Here is a 23437-nt window from a genome sequence, read left to right as displayed (position 1 = left end):
TTCGAACGCGGCTCAGCCAATCAGATTTTAGGACCGGAACTATCCGTTTATAATGATATTTTTGATACAGATTTTGATTCATTTGAACGTTTGAACGTAGGACACAACTTATCTTTTTTTTTTTTTTTAGAATTTATATTTGTATTAGATTTTTGACATGAATATGAATACAAGAAGGTAATAACAAAAAACAAACAAAAAGCAAGAAAGGAAAAAAAATACACAATTACATTTACAATCAGGCAGGTATACAAGGCATCGATGATTGAGACAGAAAAATAAATAAACAAGGCATCTGCTAGTCACATTGACAAATAAACTGGCAATTGTACATCATCTCTGGTATTGTTATGTCCGTTCATCAGTATCTTTACAAGGTTTGGCTGTGCCCTCCAGACAAGTATCTACTGAAACTATCCCATTGTTCCATGATGTTGGACACAACTTATCTATGCTGTAGTAATATTTTCACAAATCCTGGATTTGTGTCCTGCGCTGCCCTACATGCATTTTAAGCCTCGCATCTCTTATTGCTTCATCATTAGGATCAGACCGAGCAGCATTTTGCTGAATAGACCATAATGTTTAAGTCTTTTAAAGTGATCTCCCAAATGTAGTTTATTTAAAAAGTGAAATGTGACTGTGGGGTTTAAAATAAAATAGAAATTGGCCGCCCAGGTGGCGCAGCGGTAAAAACACACGCTGGAACCAGAGCTGGGATCTCGAATACATCGTATCGTATCGTATCGTATCGTATCGTATCGTATCGTATCGTATCGTATCGTATCGAATCTCAGCTCTGCCTGCCGGCTAAGGCTGAGCAGCCACACGAACCACGATTGGCCTGTTGTTCAGATATGGGCGGGACTAAGCCGGATGGGGTCTCTCTCTCACGACTGGTGCAATTACGACCTCTGCTGGCTGATTGATGGCGCCTGCACAGAGATGAGAAAAGAGTGCTGTCAGGGTGTGTGTCTCCGTACACAACGCTGAGCTGCACTGCACTCGTCAAAGTGTGGGTGATAAGATGCATACGGCTGCTGCCCACGTGTCGGAGGGGGCGTGGGTTAGCTTCGTTCTCCTCAATCAGAGCAGGGTTCGGCATTGTTGGAGAGGAAGCAATTGGGACGTGCTAAAAAGGGGGAAAAAGGGAGAAAATGCATAAAGAAAAATAGAAATAAAATAGAAATTGAAAACAAGTATTTCAGAAAAAAATCTAAAACTGAAAAACTGACACCAATTATTTTAAATATCTGAAATAAACAACATTTATGAAGCAAAACGTGGATTTTAAAGGCAGACACAAACATGAACTTGATTGCTGGACTTGTAATCAGAAGGTTATTGGTTCAAGCCCAAGCTGCCTTGTTGTACGGCAGTTCTGTTTCTGTTTTCCTGATTGAAACCTTTTGTGTGAACGATTTCACCCTGTTAGCTTTTGAACTTACACCTGTAAAACTGTAAGTGAACTATTACCCAGCACAGTCCTCACCTTTTACACACACACACACACACACACACACACACACACACACACACACACGCAAGTAGAGTATAGGGGACTGAAACTTTTACCTTTCAACACATTTCATCTCCAGCTGCTGTTTGGTCATAAACGCGCTCAGCTTTTGTGAGCTGCTTAGTCTTCAGCATGGTGCAACACACCTGAAACATCATCCAGAGATTTAAAGGTTTATATAATACATCACAGCTGAAGCAAGTGACGGGAGTCCCAGTGGTTTTATCAGAAAAAACACTCAAAACAAGTGTGACTACGACCAGAATTATTCTAAAACCCACCAGTATTAGTGTTTGTATGGGTTTAATACACAATAGAGGCGGCATGGTGGCTCGGTGGGTAGCACTGTCGCCTCACATCGAGAAGGTCCTGGGTTCGATTCCCAGGTGGAGCCGTCCGGGTCCTTTCTGTGTGGAGTTTGCATGTTCTCCTCGTGTCTGCTCAGGTTTCCTCCTCCAGTCCAAATACGTTCGAGTGAAGTGAACTGGAGATACAAAATTGTCCATGAGTGTGTTTGATATTAAACTTGAACTGATGAATCTTGTGTTACCATCTTGGCTTACCATTTGATTTTGTTCTCTTGGATGTATTTTAATGCACAGGGGAACTATATTTTTTCTTTTGGATGACCGCACAGTGTTTTTCAAAGTCTTTCACAAGATGAAGAAAATAGAACAATGTTGTGTTTATCAGTGTGACTCACTACTCTGTTGAAGTCTGTGTATTTTGTCATGCATTTGTTAGTCAATTAGTGATTAAAACGCCATTTCTCCTGGAAAACCCAATAATAATAATCTGAATAAAATCTAAACAAACGTTTGTGTTGTAATTCAACATGAGAAATTCATTAGAATTTGGGAAGGCACTGGAGGGTTCAGCGGAGGACACAGAGTCCTTCCTGCTGTGTACGATTGTTTGTTGGTTTATTGGCTTTGTTTTGTGGATTTGCCAAGAAGACCTGAATCAGTCAGTCCATTTCTGTTTGCTCACAGTAGCAACAGGGAGGAAAAGCAGCTCGTCTCTTATTCTTTCATCTTATTGGGATTCCTCTCTAACCCCCCCCTCCATACACACACACACACACACACACACACACACTACAGGGCTGAGGTAGTGTGTAGTGTAGTGCAGCTGAGCTCTAATAATGCTACGCTGTTTATGAGCGAATACTAGGTTGAGCGAGCGGTGTATGTTGCCATGGTGATTAAAGACGTCCTGCCGGACTGTTGATGTGTGTGTGTGTGTGTGTGTGTGTGTGTGTGTGTGTGTGTGTGTTTGTTGTGAACAGAAAAAAGCAGAGGAAGCGCATCGTATCCTGGAGGGACTGGGACCCCGCGTGGAACTGGTGAGTCTGCGGCACTTCGTCTTTTCTTTATCCATCCGAGTCTGACTTGGGTTTCTCCCTCACTGCGTCTCTCTCTCCTCTGGATTTGTTGTTCTTCCTGGCTGAATGCTGGTCAGGTTATTTGTGTCGGTGTGTTTGTTTGTAAAGCGAACTGTGAGGTCAGTCTGATGACCAATTTCAGATCACCTCATGATGTCATGCTGTATTTTGTGTGGTAACATCACCAGGATGTCACATCCTGTTTAGATCATGTGAGGTTTTCACCTAGTCATTCTTTCTCCCCCATCCTGGGTTTCTCAACCATTCGTGGCCAGTGAGCCTATTTAAAATGTTTTCTGTACCACCACAACCCTCCACTCTATCTGCATATCGCATTACTGTAGAGAAACTCGGACTGTGCAGCACTGTCGCCTCACAGCAAGAAGGTCCTGGGTTCGATTCCCAGGTGGAGCGGTGTGGCTCAGCCCTCCTCTTCTCGCCCCTTCATTCTGCGTCTCTTCCGCCAATCAGGGTCCTTACCCAGCGTATGAAGACCCACCCACCCACACACAGTCCGGTCCCCACCCTGCAATTACGGTGGCCAATTAGTATCTGCTGCAGGCACTGCCAATTATGCCCGCCAGGTAGCGCCCAGCCGACCGGCGGAATATCCCGCTGCGCCACCTGGGTGCCCCATATTGTCACTTCTAATGTAAATACGGTATTTCAAGATCAAGCATCTCCACGATTAAGAAGCATGTAAGGAAAACATAAGGAAGTAAAAGTAAGATGCAGGTTTTATTGTATTTTTGTATGAATTTCTAACTGTTTTTAATTGTATTTTAGTGTTTTTCTATTATATTTGTGTTATTTTCAGTGTGTAAGTGTCAAAAACAACCCAATTATTAAACATTAGCCTAAAATATATGCAGTTCCACAGGACCCTGGAGCACATTAAGAGGTTTCCTAAACATCCTTATGGGGAAAAATACCTTGAAACTCAAAGCTATTAAAACTCAACACCAGTACCAAAACTGACGTTAAGTTTCAAAGTGATTAAAATACCACATTTACTGGAAAACTCAATAATCTGGATCAAATCTGAGAAATCTATTGTGTTTACATTTTTACCCTCAGCTGCACCTTTATGTCTCCATGTTTTGCTGATCTGACTGTCATTACAGAAGTGGCTGTTGCACGATGCCGTGTGACCTTTCTGTAAGCAATATTGCAGAGAGACTGTGACAGTCTCCACAGAGGGGAAAACCAATAACCGTACACACACACGTAGTAAACCAGTCTGCCGAGTTGTTGAGAACCAGCTCTTCTGTGGGTTGGATGATTACGTGGGTTAAACAACATTTGCTTAGTTATTGTTAGAAGTTTAGTTCTGGTTATCTGGGGTTTTCCTGAATGTGTTTGCCAGTTCCTTGTATGAACGGAGTTCTTGAGGTCAGCAAATTAGTTTCAAAGTTCACTTTATTTTTTTAGTTAGAAACCACTTCCTGTTCTCGTCGTCTCATCCCTGCAGTGTGTGGTGCTGCTCAGTAATCAGCTCTAGTGTTGCTGCTATCGATGTCGTTTTCCTTTTTTGATCTTGTACGTACTTTCTTACTTAGGATGAGATTGAAAAAATCAAATTAGGAAACGTGTGTGTGTGTGTGTGTGGTGGGTGTTTACAGGGTTTCCAGTGTCTGAAACTAAACTCTACTGCTTTTATCTCTTATAAACGGTCTAAACATCTCTGTTTCTCTTTCTCTCTTTCATACACACAATTAATGTTTTAATTCTCTCTTTATTACAGCCGCTGTATAACCAACCATCTGATACCAAGCAGTACCATGAGAACATTAAAATGTAAGTATTTCTTAATATTTTTTTTCCATATTTAGCTCTAAACATCAGTTCTGAATGTGTCACTCAGTTCTGAGCTTGTACGACCTCACACCTGATTCTCAGATTTTGAAGTGTCTGATGCAAGCTAAGTTGTCTTAAATCCCTAAATCACTTTATTACAACCACCCCTTCCAAATTCTGATAAACCTGTGTCAGTATTACATGACAGGACTTTCAGGTCCTCTTATTGCATCCTGGGGCGGCATGGTGGCTCGGTGGGTAGCACTGTCGCCTCACAGCAAGAAGGTCCTGGGTTCGATTCCCAGGTGGAGTAGTCTGGGTGGAGTGGTCTCACACAGTCCAAAAACGTGCAAGTGAGGTGAACTGGAGATACAAAACTGCCCTTGACTGTTTGCCATTAAACTTGAACTGATGAATCTTGTGTAACCAGTAACGACCTGTCCTGTCATGAATGTAACCAAATTGTGTAAAACATAACGTTAAAATCCAATAAATAAATAAATAAATAAATAAATAAATATTGCATCCTGTTTTAAGGACTATAAACTGAAATATGAGAATTACCTACCATTTCTGCCGTGAATATAACCACTATGTAAGCACTGGTAAAACATCTAAATAAAAGTATTAATATTGCATCCTGTCTTAACTATTACTTGTTTTAAATAAACCTGTTTGCCAAATGTCTTTTTTATGAAAAGTTTGAACCTAGTTAATGTGCAGGTGCATCGGTTTTGACGCATGCCAGCAATGTTTATGTAAAAATGATAAAAATGCTAGAACGTGTGAGGAAAACCTTCAGCACTGCAGTATGATTTATTCATACAGCCTTTTAAAAAGGTCATATTCCTACTCGACCTTTCAAACAGTCAAATGCTATTTTCTCACAGTGATTAGACTGTGTGTGTGTGTGTGTGTGTGTGTGTGTGTGTGTGTGTGTGTGTGTGTGTGTGTGTGTGTGTGTGTGTGTGTGTGTGTGTGAGGATCTCAGCAGTTCAGAGCTTTGATCAGACACAGTTAGAAGCTTTGTTCTCCTGGTCTTTCATTAACCTGAGCAGTGTTTGCTGGTGGGAACCCTTGTTCCATGTTTCTCTCTGCTCATCTCCTCCATGCTGTACTCCGCTCTGTGCTGGGTGTAGATTAGAGAGCGCTGTAATGAGCCATTATTCATTTCCCACTTTAATGGAACTGAAGTAAAAGTCAGGTTGCAGGTTGTAGGCACGTTCAGTAAAACATAGCTGATGTTAAGCCTGGATGTTTAAGGTTGAATTGTGGCCTCTGCATGTTGTTGTGTACTGATGTCCTTTGAACACAGTAAACGTGTATGACATGTATGAGTGACATGTAGCACTGACTAAAAGCCTAATTTCAGTTTGCCTGTACTTATTATTGAGCTGCTACTAAACAGCAAGTTGTGAATAATTGTGCCCACATTATAAATTAAGTTTATCATTTCCAAGTAAGTTTAGAAGACCAACTGAGGTTCTTTATTCACTGTACAACCTCCACCCTTCGGGAAGGCTTGTGGTAATGTGACAGGACAAATTGAAAAAAGTGGATACACAGTTGTATAAACTGCAAGCACTTGGCTGGCACAGCGGTGTGTTACGCTAGCCCACCACCCCGAGATCCTGGTTTTGGCCATAATTTGCCATGCTGTTTATAGTGAGTAGGGCAGCTTTTCAGTCACAGGGCCCTTGTATATACAATTATTAAAAGCTATTAAGCTCATTCTAGCAGTCTCCCGTCTCTCTGTGCATGGACACCTTGTTTGGCTTGTACGCTGCCCATCAGAGTACAATGCAGTGATGTAAGTTCGCCATAGTAACCGAATGGCTGCGGTCAGGCTCTTTTCATGTGGGTGTTTGTTCATCTTAAAGCGAATCATTTGCTTCTCTCTATAGAAATCAGGTGATGAGGAAGAAGCTCATTCTGTACTTCAAGAGAAGAAACCACGCTCGCAAACAATGGGTAATCTCTCTCTCTCTCTCTCTCTCTCTCTCTCTCTCTCTCTCTCTCTCTCTCTCACACACACACACACACACACACACACACACACACACACACACACACACACACACACACACACACACACACACACACACACACTTTTTCTTTTCCCATACAGAGTGATCAGTGTGCAAGCTCAGTCATGATAAAGAGGATAAAGGCTGCTACTGTCCTCTGTGGTGTGCCTGAGGTTCCAGCATCAGTTCTTATTGTATTTGCAGGGATTAGTTTCACCACTGTGTGATGTCTTGCCAGGCCGGTGCTGTGGAATACTTTTAGCCCACTCTACTCTGCACACGACTTGTTTCAGGTCCCGCCACAGCGTGCCTAACAGGTTCAAAGTAGTGCTTTGACGGGGCCAGTCCGAACGCCTTTCCTCCTTCCTTTCCGTTTCCTCCCATAGTCCAAAGACGTGCAAGTAAGGTGAATTGGAGACACTAAATTGTCCATGACTGTGTTTGACATTAAACTTGTGAACTGATGAATCTTGTGTAATGAGTAACTACCGTTTCTGTCATAAATTTAACCAAAGTGTAAAACATGACGTTAAAATCCTAATAAATAAATAAATATGTTCAGATTCTTTCTTGCTACAGGTTTTCTTTAATTATTATAATTTTTCTCTGCGACCCATTTTGTTTTGGCTCATGACCCCAGGGTTTAAAAAGCCCTGCTTTACACCACCCTCCCCACCACCAAGCCCCCGGTGAACAGTTCCAGTGCTGAAGTTGTTCCCAGAATCATTTTGGATCTCCGTAGTGAGTCCTTCAGCAGAGCGCAGACAATTCTCAATACTCTGTGTGTGTCCGTGCAGGAGCAGAAGTTCTGTCAGCGCTATGACCAGCTTATGGAGGCCTGGGAGAAGAAGGTGGAGCGTATAGAGAACAATCCTAAGCGTAGAGCCAAAGAGAACAAGGTGCGCGAATACTACGAGAAGCAGTTTCCTGAGATCCGCAAGCAGAGAGAGCTGCAGGAGCGCATGCAGCAGTAAGAGCACTGGGTATTGTGGGTAATGTCGTGGGTTTATTATTGGAAATGACATTGGTTTAGAGATTTAGTCACTACTTTTTAGGCTGGTTTCACACGTTAACTGGAGATGCTGGTCATTGTTTAGTGATGCATTACGTTCTGGTTACATTCACAAAATGCAACTGCTGTGTGACTTGATACTCTGTGATCACTGATTGGTTTAAGGCAAAATGAGAAAAATAATCGGTGGGTAGCACTGTCGCCTCACAACAAGAAGGTCCTGGGATTAATCTCCAGGTGGAGCGGTCCGGTACTTTTCTGTTTGCATGTTCTCCCCGTGTTTGTGTGGGTTTCCTCCAGTCCAAAGATGTGCAAGTGAGGTGAACTGGATATACAAAATTGTCCATGACTGTGTTTGACATTAAACTTGAACTGACGAATGAATGTCCCGTCATGAATGTAACCAATGTGTGTAAAACAAGATGTTAAAATCCTAATAAATAAATATTAATAAAGCCTCCTAAATCCTAAATCAATCCACTTGAAAAGAAAATATCTATGTGCTCAGGTGGCACAGAGGTAAAATTGCGCTAACCCACTACCGCAGAACTACGGTTTAATCCCCAGTGGTGCTATTGACCAGTCGGGTGTCTACATACAGACATGACTGGTTCTGTCTGACAGGGGATTGCTGAGGCACTGTGATGGATTACTGTCCTGTTTGTGGTGCGTTGCTACACTCTTCCCAGTGATTACTAACAAAAAATTGACCCATCACAACCCTGACCAGGATAAAATGGTGGTAAAACATAAACACAGGCTAAAAATATAGAAAATACTCCAATATATTAAATTGTTGACAAAAAATTCTACTAATTTTAAATGCAATTCTATATGAAACAGTATAGAGTTGATACCGTTAGACGAATGACTGTGAGGTGACCAGCTTTAAACTGTCCCTTGTTTTACAATGTTCTAACTATCAATGGGCTACAGCTGCCTAACCCTCAATATCTAGCACCTTATTATTTAGCTAGTCTGAAGTTCATGCCTTTTTCTCCCTTTTTCCATTCGATTTAGCATAGCCAATTAGTCTTACACTGCTCCCAATTGTCAATTGTGCCCGCTAGAGGGCGCCCAGCCGACCGGAGTTCAGAGTCTCAGTGCTGGTGTGCTAGCGGAATGTATTGCTGCACTTTTTGAGCGCCTAATCTATAATTTTTTTTAAATACAAACAAGACCCGCTCAGGTGGCGCAGCGGTAAAAAGAAACGCGCTGCAACCAGGGCTGGATTCTGAGAAGCGTCGTATCGAATCCAGCCTTGCTTTACCGGTTCGAAGCCGAGTGGCTATATGAGCAACGATTGGCCGGTTGCTCATGTGGGGGGTGGGACAAAGAACCGGATGTGGGTCTCTCTCTGTCAGAATGCGATTGCGTTCTCTGCCGGCTGATTGGAGGCACTTACACAGAGATGGGAGAGGGTGCCCTTAAGGTGTGTCTCTCCGCATGCAACGCTAGGTGGCGCCAAACTGGTCAATGTGTGGGTGGCAAAGATGCAGCTGGCTGCTGCTCGTGTTTCGGAGGGGATACGGGTTAGCTTCAATCACCTCCGTCAGGGCAGGGTTCGGCATAGACAGAGAGGAAGCACGATGCTAATTGAACAATTGGATGCGCTAAAAAAGGGGAGAAAAAGGGGTAATAAAAATAAAAATAAAAAATAAAATAAAATACAAACAAGACTAAATATGGAACTGCTGATGAAATTGTCTTGGCCATGCTAGTGTGAAGCCAACCCCAAATTCACGCCTAGTTTTGCACTATCTAGGGTATAACGATTATGGTTTTCTGCTCTGTAGCTAAGTCATGATGAAACTTGTCATAATAATGTGCTCAAATGATGCTCGTGTGTTACAGCCGAGTGGGGCAACGTGGTGGTCTGGCTTCTGCAGCACGGAGTGAACACGAGGTGTCTGAGATCATAGACGGCATTTCTGAACAAGAGGTAAGTCCCCACTTCCCCAACCACACACACACGCGCACACACAGATATTTTTGAGTCAGTGCCTTTGGTTTTCTGATTTCTTGATCCTTCTAATCTTGTTCTTTTACTTTCTGTCTCTTCTTCCCTTTTCCTTGCTCTCTCTCTCTCACCCATTGGCTCTTTGTTCCTGTGTGTGTGTGTGTGTGTGTGCGTGTGCGTGTGTGTGCTTGTTCGCAGAACTCAGAGAAGCAGATGCGTCAGTTGGCGGTAATTCCCCCCATGCTGTTTGATGCCGAGCAGCAGAGGATAAAGTTTATTAACTTGAACGGGCTGATGGAAGACCCCATGAAGGTCTATAAGGACAGACAGGTTATGAACATGTGGAGTGACCAGGAGAAGGACACCTTCCGGGAGAAGTACGTTCACTTTCACTCTGATCTCTGTTTCTGACTTTCTCGGTGAATTAAACATGACAGTGTTGTTGCCGATCTGCTTTAAAGATGCACAGACATACACTAAAATGTTTGGTGTAGGTGACGAGGTGCATACGGCTGCTGCCCACTGGACACACTAAAGTCAGGAGAAAAAAAGGAAGAAAATGCATAAACAAAATAAACCTCACTAACAATTAAAAACAGCACTTCTCCAGTTCTGTTACATCCAACTCAAGGTTTGATGTCCCAAGCATTCAGTGACAGGCTGGAAAATTGGTATCAGAAAAAGTAACTGCTTAAGAAGCCCCCAGTTTATAGAGCAATACTACAATCAAACTACTTTCTCCCTCTTTTTTAAAAAGAAAGAAGCCATTTACAAACCCAGTATTTGTATTTATTTTATTGTTCTTTTGTTTCTACATAGTTGTTCATTGGTTCATTGTTTATTGGATTTGTTCTCATTCTCTGTTCTGTTCTCTCTCTGTACAGATTTATCCAGCACCCGAAGAACTTTGGCCTGATAGCCTCGTTTCTGGAGAGGAAGGTACTCCAGCTTTTCTATTCTCCTCTCCAGCTCTTGGTTGCATCTTTTTTATATGCTGGGCTGTAACTAGGGCTGGGCGATTTAGCCCCAAAAAAAAATCTCGATTATTTTAAAATTATAACCGATTGTCGATTACGATTTCGATTTTTTTTGTTCTTGTATAATGCAATTGAAATAAGACTCAGATTACTTTTTTTTTGCATTGTAAATTAAAATGACTGCAGAAGTGCAAAAATAGTACCACCACCACCTATAATTATCCTTTTAAGGATCTAAAAATTTATAACAATAACGATCACAATAATTAAAAACAAAATGGAAATCTGAATTATCTATATGCTTTATAAGAATAGCTCACAAAAATAATGTGCAGCAAAACCTTACATTAGGAAAAGGACTAAAAAAAAGTTCTTTACAGGTTTCTTAAAAGAAACACGAGTCTGTGCTGTGCTGTTTCCACCACTGAGTGAGTCTGTATCAGTATCTATACTGGGGGAGGGGGGGTGAAGTAATCACTCAGCTCAGCTTTGATTTTGTCCTCTTGTGATTGGGGGGTGGATGGAGGGGGCACGTTCTGCTTCTAACTATATAGACTACAACTCCCATGTTTCCACGGACCGTCACATGTCCCCGGTCAGCCAATCCTGATCGCGCTCATCGGCGCCGGAGTTTTGATTCATTTCAGCGGTGTTCGATTCAGTGAATCTTAATTAAACTCTTCTGTTTGTGTCTCGTTTTACTGATCGTGTTTACGCTCCTTATTTCTGAATCTAACCGTTACCGTGTATAACCCTTGTTGTCTTCCGTTTACTGTTTTAGTTTATCCTCTGGTTTTGGACTCTGACCTGGTTTTGTACACTGTTTTTGCCTTTTTATATTAAACTTTCCCTGATTTATATTCCGCGAGCGTCTGGTCAGTTTCTGCCTCGTGTCATGTTGGTATTTTAGTAAAAATATAAAGTATGTGAACAATCGCGATTGTCACAATCTAACATCGGGTGAAAACGTTCATTCTGATTAACCGAATTAATCGTGAAAATCGCCCAGCCCTAGCTGTAACATACCACAACAAGGTTCAAAAGTCAAGCTCATGGGTCCTGCACATGCATTAATATGTGCTAAAAAGTACTATGGTTTTATAGTGCAGATCACAAATAGCCCACAGACCCAGACTGAGACCCTCTGGATATTCTGATGCTGACATACAGCAAGCTAACGTGCATGTTTTTTGCAATCATATGATTGTAATACATTCTATTATTACAGTTTTCATTAAGTAATCCATTTTAATTCTGTAATGCAGCAACTAACAGAGTTCCATAGAGGTTTAAATAGAAAAACGGTAAAATGGAGAGCAGTTCTGATGACATACATTACCACAGATTTACATTTAGCAGATGCTCTTATCCAAATCGACTTACAATTATGACTAAATACAAGTTAAGCAATTGAGGCTTAAGGGCCTTGCTCAGGGGGCCAACAGTGGCACCTTAGCATTGATGGGAGTTAGACCGGCAACCTTCTGAGTACTAGTCCGGTACCTTAACCACTGAGCTACCACTGTCCTCAGCAAAGAGAAACCGTGATCACATGTCACAGGTTGCTGGTCGGGGTACCAAAGCCACGAAAATGACCGCAAGAGTTTCAAAATTGCAAATTAGAAACGTTTTCAAAGGCTGATGCATAAAACACATTGATATAAAGAGCATTCATCCTAGATCCCTGAGCAAAATAGGTGAATATATGCTCTGAAGAGCTTAACATATTTCTGGCACCTCCTGCATCCCTTCTTCCACATCCTCAAACAAACCTGTCATGATTTGTATTAAACGTCACCTGTATGTAGTCTTCTTTCTGCAAAGCGAGAGCATTTTTTTTGTTTACGTCTGAGCAAAGCGGTTTGATTTTTTTATTAACATAGGAGATGTCTTTGCTTTCAGACTGTAGCTGAGTGTGTCCTCTTCTACTACCTGACCAAGAAGAACGAGAACTACAAGAACATCGTCCGTAGAAGCTACCGCCGCAGGGGCCGCAGCCAGGTACCCATACTGATTTAGGTTTGATTAAAACCAGTTTTGATAACAGGAGGTGTTCCTTTTTCTTCTGACTTGGTGGTTTCACTGATTTTATTGGTTAAGTTTCAGCTCCTAGGTGCTACTACAGAAACACAAGTCCACACGCCATCAACGGTTGAGGATTCACATTTCGCATGTATCTTAGATGTTGATCATGTGACACTAGTTAATCACAAGTTTGTGAGCTCATGTGCACAAGTGCACGTACATGATTAGAGCTTTCTCAACAAATTGTGAAACAGCTTGTAAACAAAAAAGTGGTGACTGGTTGGTCATTAAAGGAAGCACGTGTTAGCCTCAGCCATTCTGGGTTAGTGGCTGGAGGAACTTGTCAAGGTCTGTTTTGTGCTTCTAAAGTTGAGAGCAGACAGCAGATGCTCTGATACTTCAGATAATCTGAAGAGTCTGTACATATTTTAGAAAACGTCTATGAGGACTCTTTACCGTTTTAAAATACAAGCCTGGTAGTGTTAAATGAAATTAAAAATGCTTATTGTGCAAACCAGGAGAAATTGCTGCAGATTTAATGATTGAGAATAGAAAGCGCTGTTGGTTGCCCAGTAATGACTCTGTAATAAGGAATCATGTGTGTGAGTAATGATCAAGTGTCGCATATAGTGATTAAGCCATAAATTCCACCAACTACAGTTTGTTGTGTTCATGTGTGAAAGGGTTCAACCCTGTTGTTTAAAACGCAAATTCTGTGTAAAGCAGCATATATAAATGACACAAAGCCATGCTTTTAGAGGTGAGCTGGTATTCACACAGGTTTAAGGCTTAAGTGATCGGCGAGTCATTAGAAATGATGTTAGATGTATGGTTCTACCATTAGAAAAGCATTTATGCCGCTCAGGTGGCGCAGCGGTAAAAACGCGCGGATCTCGAAGGTGCGTCGTTTCGAGTCCAGCTCTGCCTTCACCGGTCGAGGCTGGGCGGCTGTATGAACAACGATTGGCCTGTTGTTCAGGTGGGGGGGGCGCAGGATTTGAGACCGGAGGGGATGCTCTCTCAGGACTGGGGCGGTTGCGCCCTCTGCTGGCTGGTCGGTGGCGCCTGCATGGAGATGGGAGGGGGTGCAGTGGAGTGTGTGATCCTCTGTGCACGGTGCTGTGCCGCGCTGCACTCGTCAAGTGTGGGTGATAAGACGGTCGATTGGCTGTGCACGTGTCGGAGGAGGCGGGGAACGGCCTCGTCAGCCCCGATCAGGAGCAGGGACCGGCATTAGTGAGAGGATGATTGATGGGATGAAATTGGACGCGCTAAATTCTTAAAAAAAAGAAAAAAAAAGAAAAGCATTTATACACACACACACACACAAACAAATGCTAGACAGAACTCTTGTATGGTTGATTGCATCTATATGTATGAGTGGATTTGTAACTGTGCATAGGAGTGTGTGTGTGTGTGTGTGTGTGTGTGTGTTTTCAGGCAGTGCAATCTTTAATGGGAAGTGTGTGCTCCTATAGGGTCATTTAAGTTTCTCTTTAGTGTCGCTCCGTCAAGCTAAAAAAGCCTCGACAGAATCAGGCCAGAGGAAAAAGCCACTTCATTCTCGTTTTCCCTTGAACTGATCTTCGTTCTTGTCCTTGTTTCCTTCCTCCTTAGATTTGCTCTTTTTCTGTTGCTACCTTTTCTTACCACCCCAATATCACACACACAGTCTGTTGGGTTCTGTAAACCTTTAGTTGACACGCTCTCTGATCTAAAGAGTGTAGATCTCTTAGTGTCAGCTCATAATTCAGGAAGTGAGAGCTGGGCTGATTATGACCGAGCTTCCCTTTTCTGTATTCGGTTTAAACCATTTCATTCTGCTCAAGGCTTTTCAGTGTGAAAGGTCAAAACAGTGCATGTCATTTCAACACAAGTGCTTTGATTGAGTCCTCATCATTTAATAAGACGTACATAACAAATCTAATACCAAGTATTTTACAAGCATAACATAATATGGGCAGCAGTGTAGTAATGTTGGGGTGAGGGCCACTTATGCTGTCTTTCCAATGCACGGTACCCTACAGCAGGGTTTTTCAAACTCTGGGTCATGACCCTTGGGTGGGTCACAAGCCAAAAAAAGTGTTGCAGGGGGAAAAAAATAAGCTAAATTTAACAGGCACATAAACACAAAATGAACTTGTACACAAATGCCCCCTTGTGGAGACTTTATGTTACACCTTGTAAACCACAGTGGGACCAGATTGCCACAATTTTTATTAAGTATATTTCATTTTGATGCATTGTTTGCTTGAAAACGTTTCCTGCCCTGAAGTACCGAATGTGCTGTTGGCAGTTTCCAATAGCACAAGACTGCCCACGCAAGTCAGTGGAGTTTGCTAAACATGAAAGTATGATGGCATTCTCCACGACACACTGAGAGCACATACATGACTGTAACGATTAACAATAGCAGTAGCAACAACAGGGTGATTTTCAGTTTGAGATCTTTGATTTGCTGTAGCCTTGGTTCCCCAACCCACCGCTTTAATAAAATTAATTGCAGTTTGGTTTTAAATACGGTGCTCATACTATCTCACTCCAGTGGTGATTTTGTGGTGACCAGCAGTCTACTCGGTTTCTAGTTCCACTGATACAGCCCGCTTTGGTACGCTTGTTTATTGGTCAAGAAGAGTAAGTACTTGTAGCATGGGTACGTATGTGCAGTATGGGTCAGCTGGCACTTAAAATAAGCACTAAATGTGGGATCACGGATTAAAAAACGTACTGTACTAGAGGGTACCGTGCAGTGGAAGAGGGTCCTGTGTTTGCCTCTGAAAGTGTGAATTGTGTACATTTGCATTCACTGCATTTAGCTGATAATTTTATCCAAAACAACTTACGGTTGTGGCTGAGTAAAATGCTAGCAGTGAGGGTCTAACTCGGGGGTAGCAGTAGCAACTTGGTGGTGGTGGGGCTTGAACCTGTGACCTTCCAATTGCTAGTTTTGGCATCACACATTGCACAGTGGACAGTGGTAACTTAGTGGTTAAGGTGGCTAGTAATGTAAACATTTGCACCCCGTCATCACAAATTAGACTGATAAAGCATACATTGTGTGTTAATATATAGAATAAAATTACTCGAGTTAGAAATGACAAAATATTACAATAAAAAGTAAGTGTTTATATTTATATTAGAAAAAGGAAGGAAGTGTTTCGTGTTGTTGATGCGGACTTCCCTTACTCCGTTCTGACGTGGAGGAAGTAGGTGGTTTGCTAAGTGTTAAATCATGTGTGTAAGCAGCTTGAGTTTAGGTTGTGTACAATTCCTGTATAAATCAGCTGAAGTGCACTGAGAACCTGCAGCGACGCGAGTGAGTTCAGACGCTGTGTTTTCTTTACCAAAACCACCAGCACCAGCACCAGCACCAGCACCACCAGCACCAGCACCACCAGCAGCAACAGCAGCAGCAGCAGCAGCAACAGCAGGTAAACCGGAACAGCCAGGAGGAGAAAGAGGAGAAGGAGAAAGATGGGGAGAAGGATGAGGAGAAAGCAGAGGGGGAGGACAAGGAGGACGGCATGAAGTGAGTATCCTGTTCGTCCAACCAATCCGTTCTTTATGTTCTTCCTCTGCCCCCCAGATGTATTATTTACTCATGTGACTAGTTTAACATGGTGCAGGCTGTGAAACTGACCACTGAATGGGATTTTCTGTTATTTTTTACATGAACAGACTGGTTTATGGGGCTTTTGTAAATTTTTTTTCATTTATTTTCATTTTCAGTAATTAGCAGACACCTTTATTCAAAGTGACTTACAGTACTGTGACGGTACATTATCTAAGCAATTGAGGGTTAAGGGCCTTGCTTAAGGGCCCAACAGTGGCAACCTGGCAGTGGTGGGGCTTGAACCAGCGACCTTTTGATTACTAGTCCAGTACCTTAACCACTAGTCTACAACTGCATTTTTATAAATAACAAAGGGCCATTCAGTGCCAAAATTATATGACAACACTAGTACAATCGTCCTTTTGCACATACACTACATGGCTTAAAGGGTCTGTCCAAAAACCTAGGGATTGCCTTCACCGCTAAGGCAGCATTGGATACTCCTTCGTTATTCAGTCAGATTATTGCTCAGAGTTAAGGTGTCTCAGTAGGAGCGTTTTAAGGCATCTAAGAATTTAGAGGAGTGTAGGATGATGTAAAATGTGTCTATGTAGAGAGATCACTAGGTTTTCAGACAGACCCAACATGTGTGGATGTCCAAACGTCACACCTGTAAACCCTTTTCCTTCTTATTTTCTAAAGTTTTATCTTAGTCAGGGTCGCAGCAGGTTCGGTTCCACCAGAAAACAGTGAGTGCAAGGCAGAAACACCCTGGACAGGGCGCCAATCTAATCCTGGGCTTCGGACAATTATGTTAAAGTTGAACCTACAGCTGAACAGCTGATCAGTGGCAAAATGTAAAACAACTTTACATTAATACACAACGCCTGGACAAAACTAACAATTATATTATAAAAGTTGGTGCTTGTGTGGCACAGCTGACTATTACGCCAGCCCACGCCCACATGTCTTTGCTGATTACTGATTGACTACATTTAAAGTGAAGGTGTAATTGTGGAAGTGTCTTCAGCTCAGAGTTCACAGGTGTGCTCTACATTACCGTCCACCAGGGAAACGTTCAAACCTAAAGAAAACACAGCTGCAGTCAGCACAACTCTTCTGTACCATTATAGCTTATAATGAGTGTCCTAAATCACACTGCGTGAGTGGATGTCCCAGTATTGGACTTTAGTTTACTCCGCTCCCTGCTCTCACACTGTCACCAGCACAGCAGCTGCTGCTCCTATATTTGGTGTCCCTCTTGGCGAGATGGATTTAGGGCTGGAGAAGATAAACCACGGTGTGTCACTTCTGCTGCTGTGACTGAGGTGGTGATGCATGTGAAAGCTTGAGAAAAAAAAACCCTGCAAGGTCATTGCTTTTTGTGTGTGTGCGTGTGTGTGTGTGCCTGCATGTGTGAAAGACACTTAGGTGTCAGTCATAATTGGCACTTCATGAGTAAACTCGAGTAAACTTTCCCACAGTGAAGTTAGCTGATAGTCTGTGTATTCAGTGTGCTCTCAGTGCCCGTCCCAAGCCTGGAAAAAATCAGGAGAGAGCCATCGTGCCAAATCAGGTATGCTGACCAGAATGATCCGTAAATACAGGACAAGCCGAAAGAGGAATAAAGAAAAAAATCACTTATTTGCTGAGTTCACTTTTAAGGAGACGATGCTTCATGTTGCAACACTTGTTCTGTAACTTCATCATAACACATTAGTGATCAATCGTCCCCCTTGAGGGTCTTACTAGAATTTCTTTGCGTGCGCCTTTGCCACAGTAAAGTTGCCCCCTCACCAGGATCTCTGGTGATTACATTAGTTTAGTTTATAATGGGCTGTTTTAATAGCTACTGAGCAGTTAGTTGATTGTATTACATCAAGTACGTTTGTTTGCACCAGCCTTGTGTTTTCATCTGCTTAGTGTTAAGATACAAGCAATGATGGGGCGCCCAGGTGGTGCAGTGGGATATTCCGCTACACTCTGCGTTGCCACCGGTCGGCTGGGTGCCATCTAGCGGGCATAATTGGCAGTGCCTGCAGCAGACACGTTTCTGCTAGGACGGGATGACCGGACTTCAAACGCTGTGTAAGGACTCGCAGAATGTGCAGAATGCATGGGTGAAAAAGGGTTCCACTAAGGGCTGCATGCGGGTCGGTGGAGGCGTGAGCAGCAATATACCCTCCTCAACTGCAATCAGGGATCCCCCAGCAGCGGAGGACAAATTGACTACACTAAAATGGGAGAAAATGCATAAATAAAATAGAAAAAATACGCCACTTGAGAATAATCAGTGAAAATCACAGAGTTGTACTTAACAGAAAGCCTCAAATGTCAGTACAGTTTTATACAATAGTTTATTTATTATTTATACAATTTATTTGTTTGTTTTTAATGATTTCTGTTTTAAATAAAGGGAGGCTTTTACTTTAGGACAGGTCTTGAAAATCTAGAAAGTGTAAACCACTGAACTTGTCTCTTCACATAGTCTGGATTAGTGTTTCTGTGCCTGGTTTAATCCTGATACTGAATTGACACATTTCATTTCCTCTGCCAATGTGACCATCCAGACTGTTTGTTTAAATACAGACTAAACTCGAGAGATCTTATGATAACCTTGTTTTTACTCTCTCTCTTCTGTGTGTACAGAGATGACACATCAGGAGAGGACGGTGAAGATAAAGATCCTCCGGTAGCAGTTAAAGGTCGCCGCACTGCCAACAGCCGCGGCCATCGCAAAGGACGAATCACTCGCTCCATGGCCAATGAGCAAGAGGAGAGCAGCTCTCCTCCACTCAGCGGAGAACTGGGTGAGTGTTCACACACCAGCACACACACTTATTCTGGGTACAGGGCAGGAATACCCTGGACTGGGCACTAATCCTTTACAGGGCTTCAGACACCCATCTCGGACATAGACAGTCATGTCTGTGTGGATGCCCGGACGGCCGGTAGATAGCCCCAGTGAAATTCAAAGAGAGGCTGCTCCAAACGGACCAACTGACCTAAAATCAAACAGTGCATCCATTGTAATAATCCGCTGCACCACATGCATGTTGGTTATCGATTACCCTCAGTCTAATATGGTGAGTTACTGTGTATGGTCACACTAGAGGATTTTGGCCATACCGCCCAGCCCTGTCCCAAACACACTCAAACATCCCTTTACACGTACACAGACATTCCAAGTCTGTAATGCACTTCAGGCATCTCTCCACTGAGGGGCACTGTCTGTTTCTGAGCTCATTCTGATTGCAGTAAACACTAGAACAGGATTTTGACAATTTCAAAGCTTGCAGATTAGAAAAATGATAGAGGTTTGTTCTGTTTATATAGTCAGAACAGGAAGCGGACGGGTGTGTCTTTCACACCTTCTGATGAACAGAACTTTAACCAACTTTAACCAACTTTAACACACACACACACACACACACACATACACGCAGTCCTTCAGCTGTATGCTGTTGTATTGCTTTGTGCAAGGTTCTGTAAGGTTTAGGAGTCATCCACCAGTACACTATATGACCAAAAGTATTTGGACACCTGACCATAAGCCTGTTGGACGTCCTAATTAAAAAACAAATAGTAATAAAATAGTGACCTCTATGTGATTGTTTCAGCTATAAGAGCGACCACTTTGTTGTGACTGAAACATGTGAAATCAACAATCAGAAGGGGTGTCCCAATATTTTTGTCCATACAGTGTAAGTTTTAGAAAGACTTTTTTTAAGTGACCCACATTTTGTAACAATGGCAACACAAACAACGCACAAAACAAAATATACATAATGGTGTCAATCTGGTCCCACTGTGGTTTATAAGATGTAACGTAAAGCCTCCACATGGGGGCAGGTGGGCAAGTTTATTTGGTGTTTATGTGCCTGGTCAAATTTGTTCATATTTTTTGTCTCACAACCCTTGAAAAACCCTTCAGTAGTGGATGGTAATAAGTTTGCCTAAAAAAACTCTACAATGCTATAACAGGGAGGTGTGGGTGTGTACCTGAGCACTGCATAAAACCAGTATGCATCACGTGCAGAAGAAGAACACTCTCGTCTGCTGAATTATTTACACTGAGCTACAGGACGTGGTAATAAACCGTTACCCAATATAGAAACAGACGGGCCATTTTTCATTCATATTCTCAGAATGGCTCGATAAGGGCCCAGCGCGGGCGGGTAGTTATCTCCCATCAAGCTGCATCTTCAGTCTTTTCTTTCTTTTTCATCGCAGCAAACCTGGAGATGAATGAAAGCTCTCGCTGGACTGAAGAGGAGATGGAGACAGCTAAGAAAGGTCAGTGTGTGTGTTGGTGTGTGTTGGTGTGTGTACACAGTACAGTTCTGGTGTGGAGGTTAATGATTAATGCAGTGGGCTGTAGAAGGCTATTATAAGGCTTTCACACTTCTGGGCTCAATCTGTCTGATAAGATTTATTATTCACTTAGCTTAGCAACTCTAAACATTTACATACTGCACAGAGGACACACTGAAGCCTCACCTACGTGCACACACACACACACACACAGGCTTATTGTCAGTCCAACCAGGATCTTGCTGTTTTTTTTTCTGTAATTGATGTGGATCAGACGTTTTCATTTTAACTGCTTTTATTTATTTTTTGTTCGTTTTGTGTTTTTAAGCTTAGCAGACAGAATCTATAATGGTGCTGTCCAGTAAGCTTAGTTAACGATGATCACAGACACATAGATTGTTTTGTTTGTGCCTCATGTTCATACATATGATCTATTCAGTGTCAGTCAGCAGCATTTTAGGCCCTTATATAGAATAGAATAGAATAGAATGCCTTTAGTTATCATATATACATATACAGGTGTACAGTACAACGAAATTCTTTCTTTGCGTGTTCAAGCTTGTTTGGAAGGAGCAGACAGGGTTAAGGGCCTTGCTCAAGTACCCAACAGTGTCTACATGGCAGAGCTGGGATTCAAACACTCAACCTCTCAGTTGATAGCCCAAAGCTCTACCCATTAGGCTACCACTGTCCATTTTTTTGTTTTTAAATAAATGTATGATTCAACATGTACACGCTTTCACACTTCTACATTTGTACACGACCTAAACCCTGTTGAACTCCTGGGTGCACTCTTGGATACCAATCTCTGACCTTTCTTAAAAGGTTTGCCTCTAGTAAGCTCTGGTGCAGACCAAGTCATGAATAAATATCATCCAGTCTCGCTGCCAGGATGGATAATGTGATTGGCACTCACTTTCTGTCTCAGTACTGGGCATGGAAGAGGTGCTGTGATCAGTGAATAAAATAAAACTCTTTAACCTTTGAAGTTAACGCTTTAATGGCCTGCTCAACCATTTGAGTCTAAATACTTGGGTAAAATAAGCTGTATTTAAATAATCTTTGTTTGGGCTGTATCTACTGCTTGGTTGATGTGTAATATTGGTAGATGACACTGTGGTTTTAAGAAAACAGCCTTTCTAACCTGTAAGTCAACCTAAAGCTAGCAGCTGAAAAATCTTTAAAAAAAAAACTAAAGTTGCATCGTTTTTGTGATCTAAACTGTTTGGTAGAGACTCATTAAAAAAATACTGTTTGCACTAGTAAAAAAATATTTTATTTGTTGTTATAGTCCCAAGAAACTAAGAAATGCAAAGAAATAATTTTTTAAACATTATTTTCTTGGTGAGACCATTAAAGGGTTACTGTGTATGTGGAGAATTTTTAGATGTACATTGCTAGTGTATGTTACATACTGTTATAGCATGACTGTTGTCCTGTGCACAAAGAGAGGTCCTTGGAGACACTGTTTGATTAGTTTGATGTGGAACAACTGTAGTAGTCTGCACAGATGCTTTTTTTGATCGAATGGGCACAAGTTCCCATGGACACACTCCAAAATCTTGTTAAAAGCCTTCCCAGTAGACACCCTGGGTTTTTGGAAAGAGATGTCCCGCAAGCTCACAGACAGATGTCCACATACTTTACTCTGTATACTGGATTACACTGCACCTGTCTGTTACATAAGCAGATGAGTGCTGTTGCTTAGCAGGTTATCAGGGACACCGACAGCATCTGCGCTGGAAAATCAAATATGGTGCTAAAGATTATCAGCAGCAGGATGAGTTCAGGTCATTGGACTCAGTAGATGTCTAGGTGAGACATGTTGTGTAGCAAGACTGTGCTGTTTTCATTGCTGCATGGATGTAAGAAGCTCCAGATTAAAAGAAATGCTTAATGCCTGAAATGATTCCCACCTGTATTCGAACACAAAACCCACCTCCTGTGAGAAATCATTACCATCATCATTGTGCTTGCAACTACACAGACACCCTGAATGATTTGTATGTATAGTGGTGATAAAAGGAAATTGCCTCTTTTGTAATCGCCTCTGTTATTGCATATTCATCACAGTTAATGATCTCGGCTCATTAAAGGAAACCCATTACACAATTGCATACTCAATTAACCAGTTTACCACATGTAAGGGGTAAGCCAGTTTAGCTAATTAAACACAGCAATGCAGGATTTAGGCAGAACAGAAATCCTAATAATCTTAAATTGTACCAATAAAGCCAACCAGTTACTTTCAGTTCTCCACAAAAACACTGCACCACTATCTTAAACAAAAAGAAAATACACACGTGTGTGTGTGTGTGTGTGTGTGTGCGCGTGTGGTGCAGCAGAATCTGGAGTGATGTGATGTTTCTTGACTAGGTAAGAGTGGGAAGTTGGCATGTATTGTAGAGTTTTGGCAAGTCTGTGTGTTTCTGTTCTCTCTCTCTGTTGAGGACAAAGGAAAAGGTCAGGAAGTAAATCAGGTCAGTTAGGAAAAATATGAAACTCCCTCTCCTAACTGTATCAGCATCAAACACTCACTTTCACACAGTGTGTGTGTGTTTGTGTGTGTGTGGTTTGTTCAGATAGGGCACAGTATACAGAACTAGAGAGCAATAGAGGAGAGAGTGATAAAGAGACTGATCCCACCTCCTTAGAGCCACATAGCAGTGAGAGTCAGTGGTTAGAAAGCTCCGGCCTTGAGAACGAGAGAGAGAGAGGTGGGAGGGCTGGAGACGGAGCAAGAGTATGCACACAAATATTACATGGAGAAAGGAGGGAAAAGAAGAAAGGGCGGTTTATAGTAGCTTGGACTACTTTTCCTCTTCGCCTCACCACTCCCTTCACCCTCCCTCTTGTTTTCCGACCCTCC

The 23437-nt window shown here is 42.2% G+C and overlaps 1 protein-coding gene across 4 annotated transcripts in view; it reads left to right on the top strand.

Annotated features, from left to right (window-relative positions):
• Positions 1-23437, top strand: part of ncor2 (nuclear receptor corepressor 2) — a 95329-nt gene that overhangs the window by 44971 nt on the left and 26921 nt on the right. For all 4 annotated transcript variants that reach the window (XM_062999377.1, XM_062999378.1, XM_062999376.1 and 1 more), the window contains exons 7-17: positions 2808-2864; positions 4648-4700; positions 6605-6671; positions 7525-7697; positions 9594-9681; positions 9898-10076; positions 10584-10638; positions 12579-12677; positions 16058-16230; positions 18904-19064; positions 20488-20550. In XM_062999377.1, the coding sequence (XP_062855447.1) occupies positions 2808-2864; positions 4648-4700; positions 6605-6671; positions 7525-7697; positions 9594-9681; positions 9898-10076; positions 10584-10638; positions 12579-12677; positions 16058-16230; positions 18904-19064; positions 20488-20550 (1168 nt within the window). The remainder of the gene's footprint in view (positions 1-2807; positions 2865-4647; positions 4701-6604; positions 6672-7524; positions 7698-9593; positions 9682-9897; positions 10077-10583; positions 10639-12578; positions 12678-16057; positions 16231-18903; positions 19065-20487; positions 20551-23437) is intronic.

This window comes from Trichomycterus rosablanca, chromosome 7 (assembly GCF_030014385.1).
Source record: "Trichomycterus rosablanca isolate fTriRos1 chromosome 7, fTriRos1.hap1, whole genome shotgun sequence".
Taxonomy (NCBI): domain Eukaryota; kingdom Metazoa; phylum Chordata; class Actinopteri; order Siluriformes; family Trichomycteridae; genus Trichomycterus; species Trichomycterus rosablanca.
The sequence above is the reverse complement of the archived record's forward strand: the minus strand, read 5'-3'. Positions and strand labels throughout refer to the sequence as shown.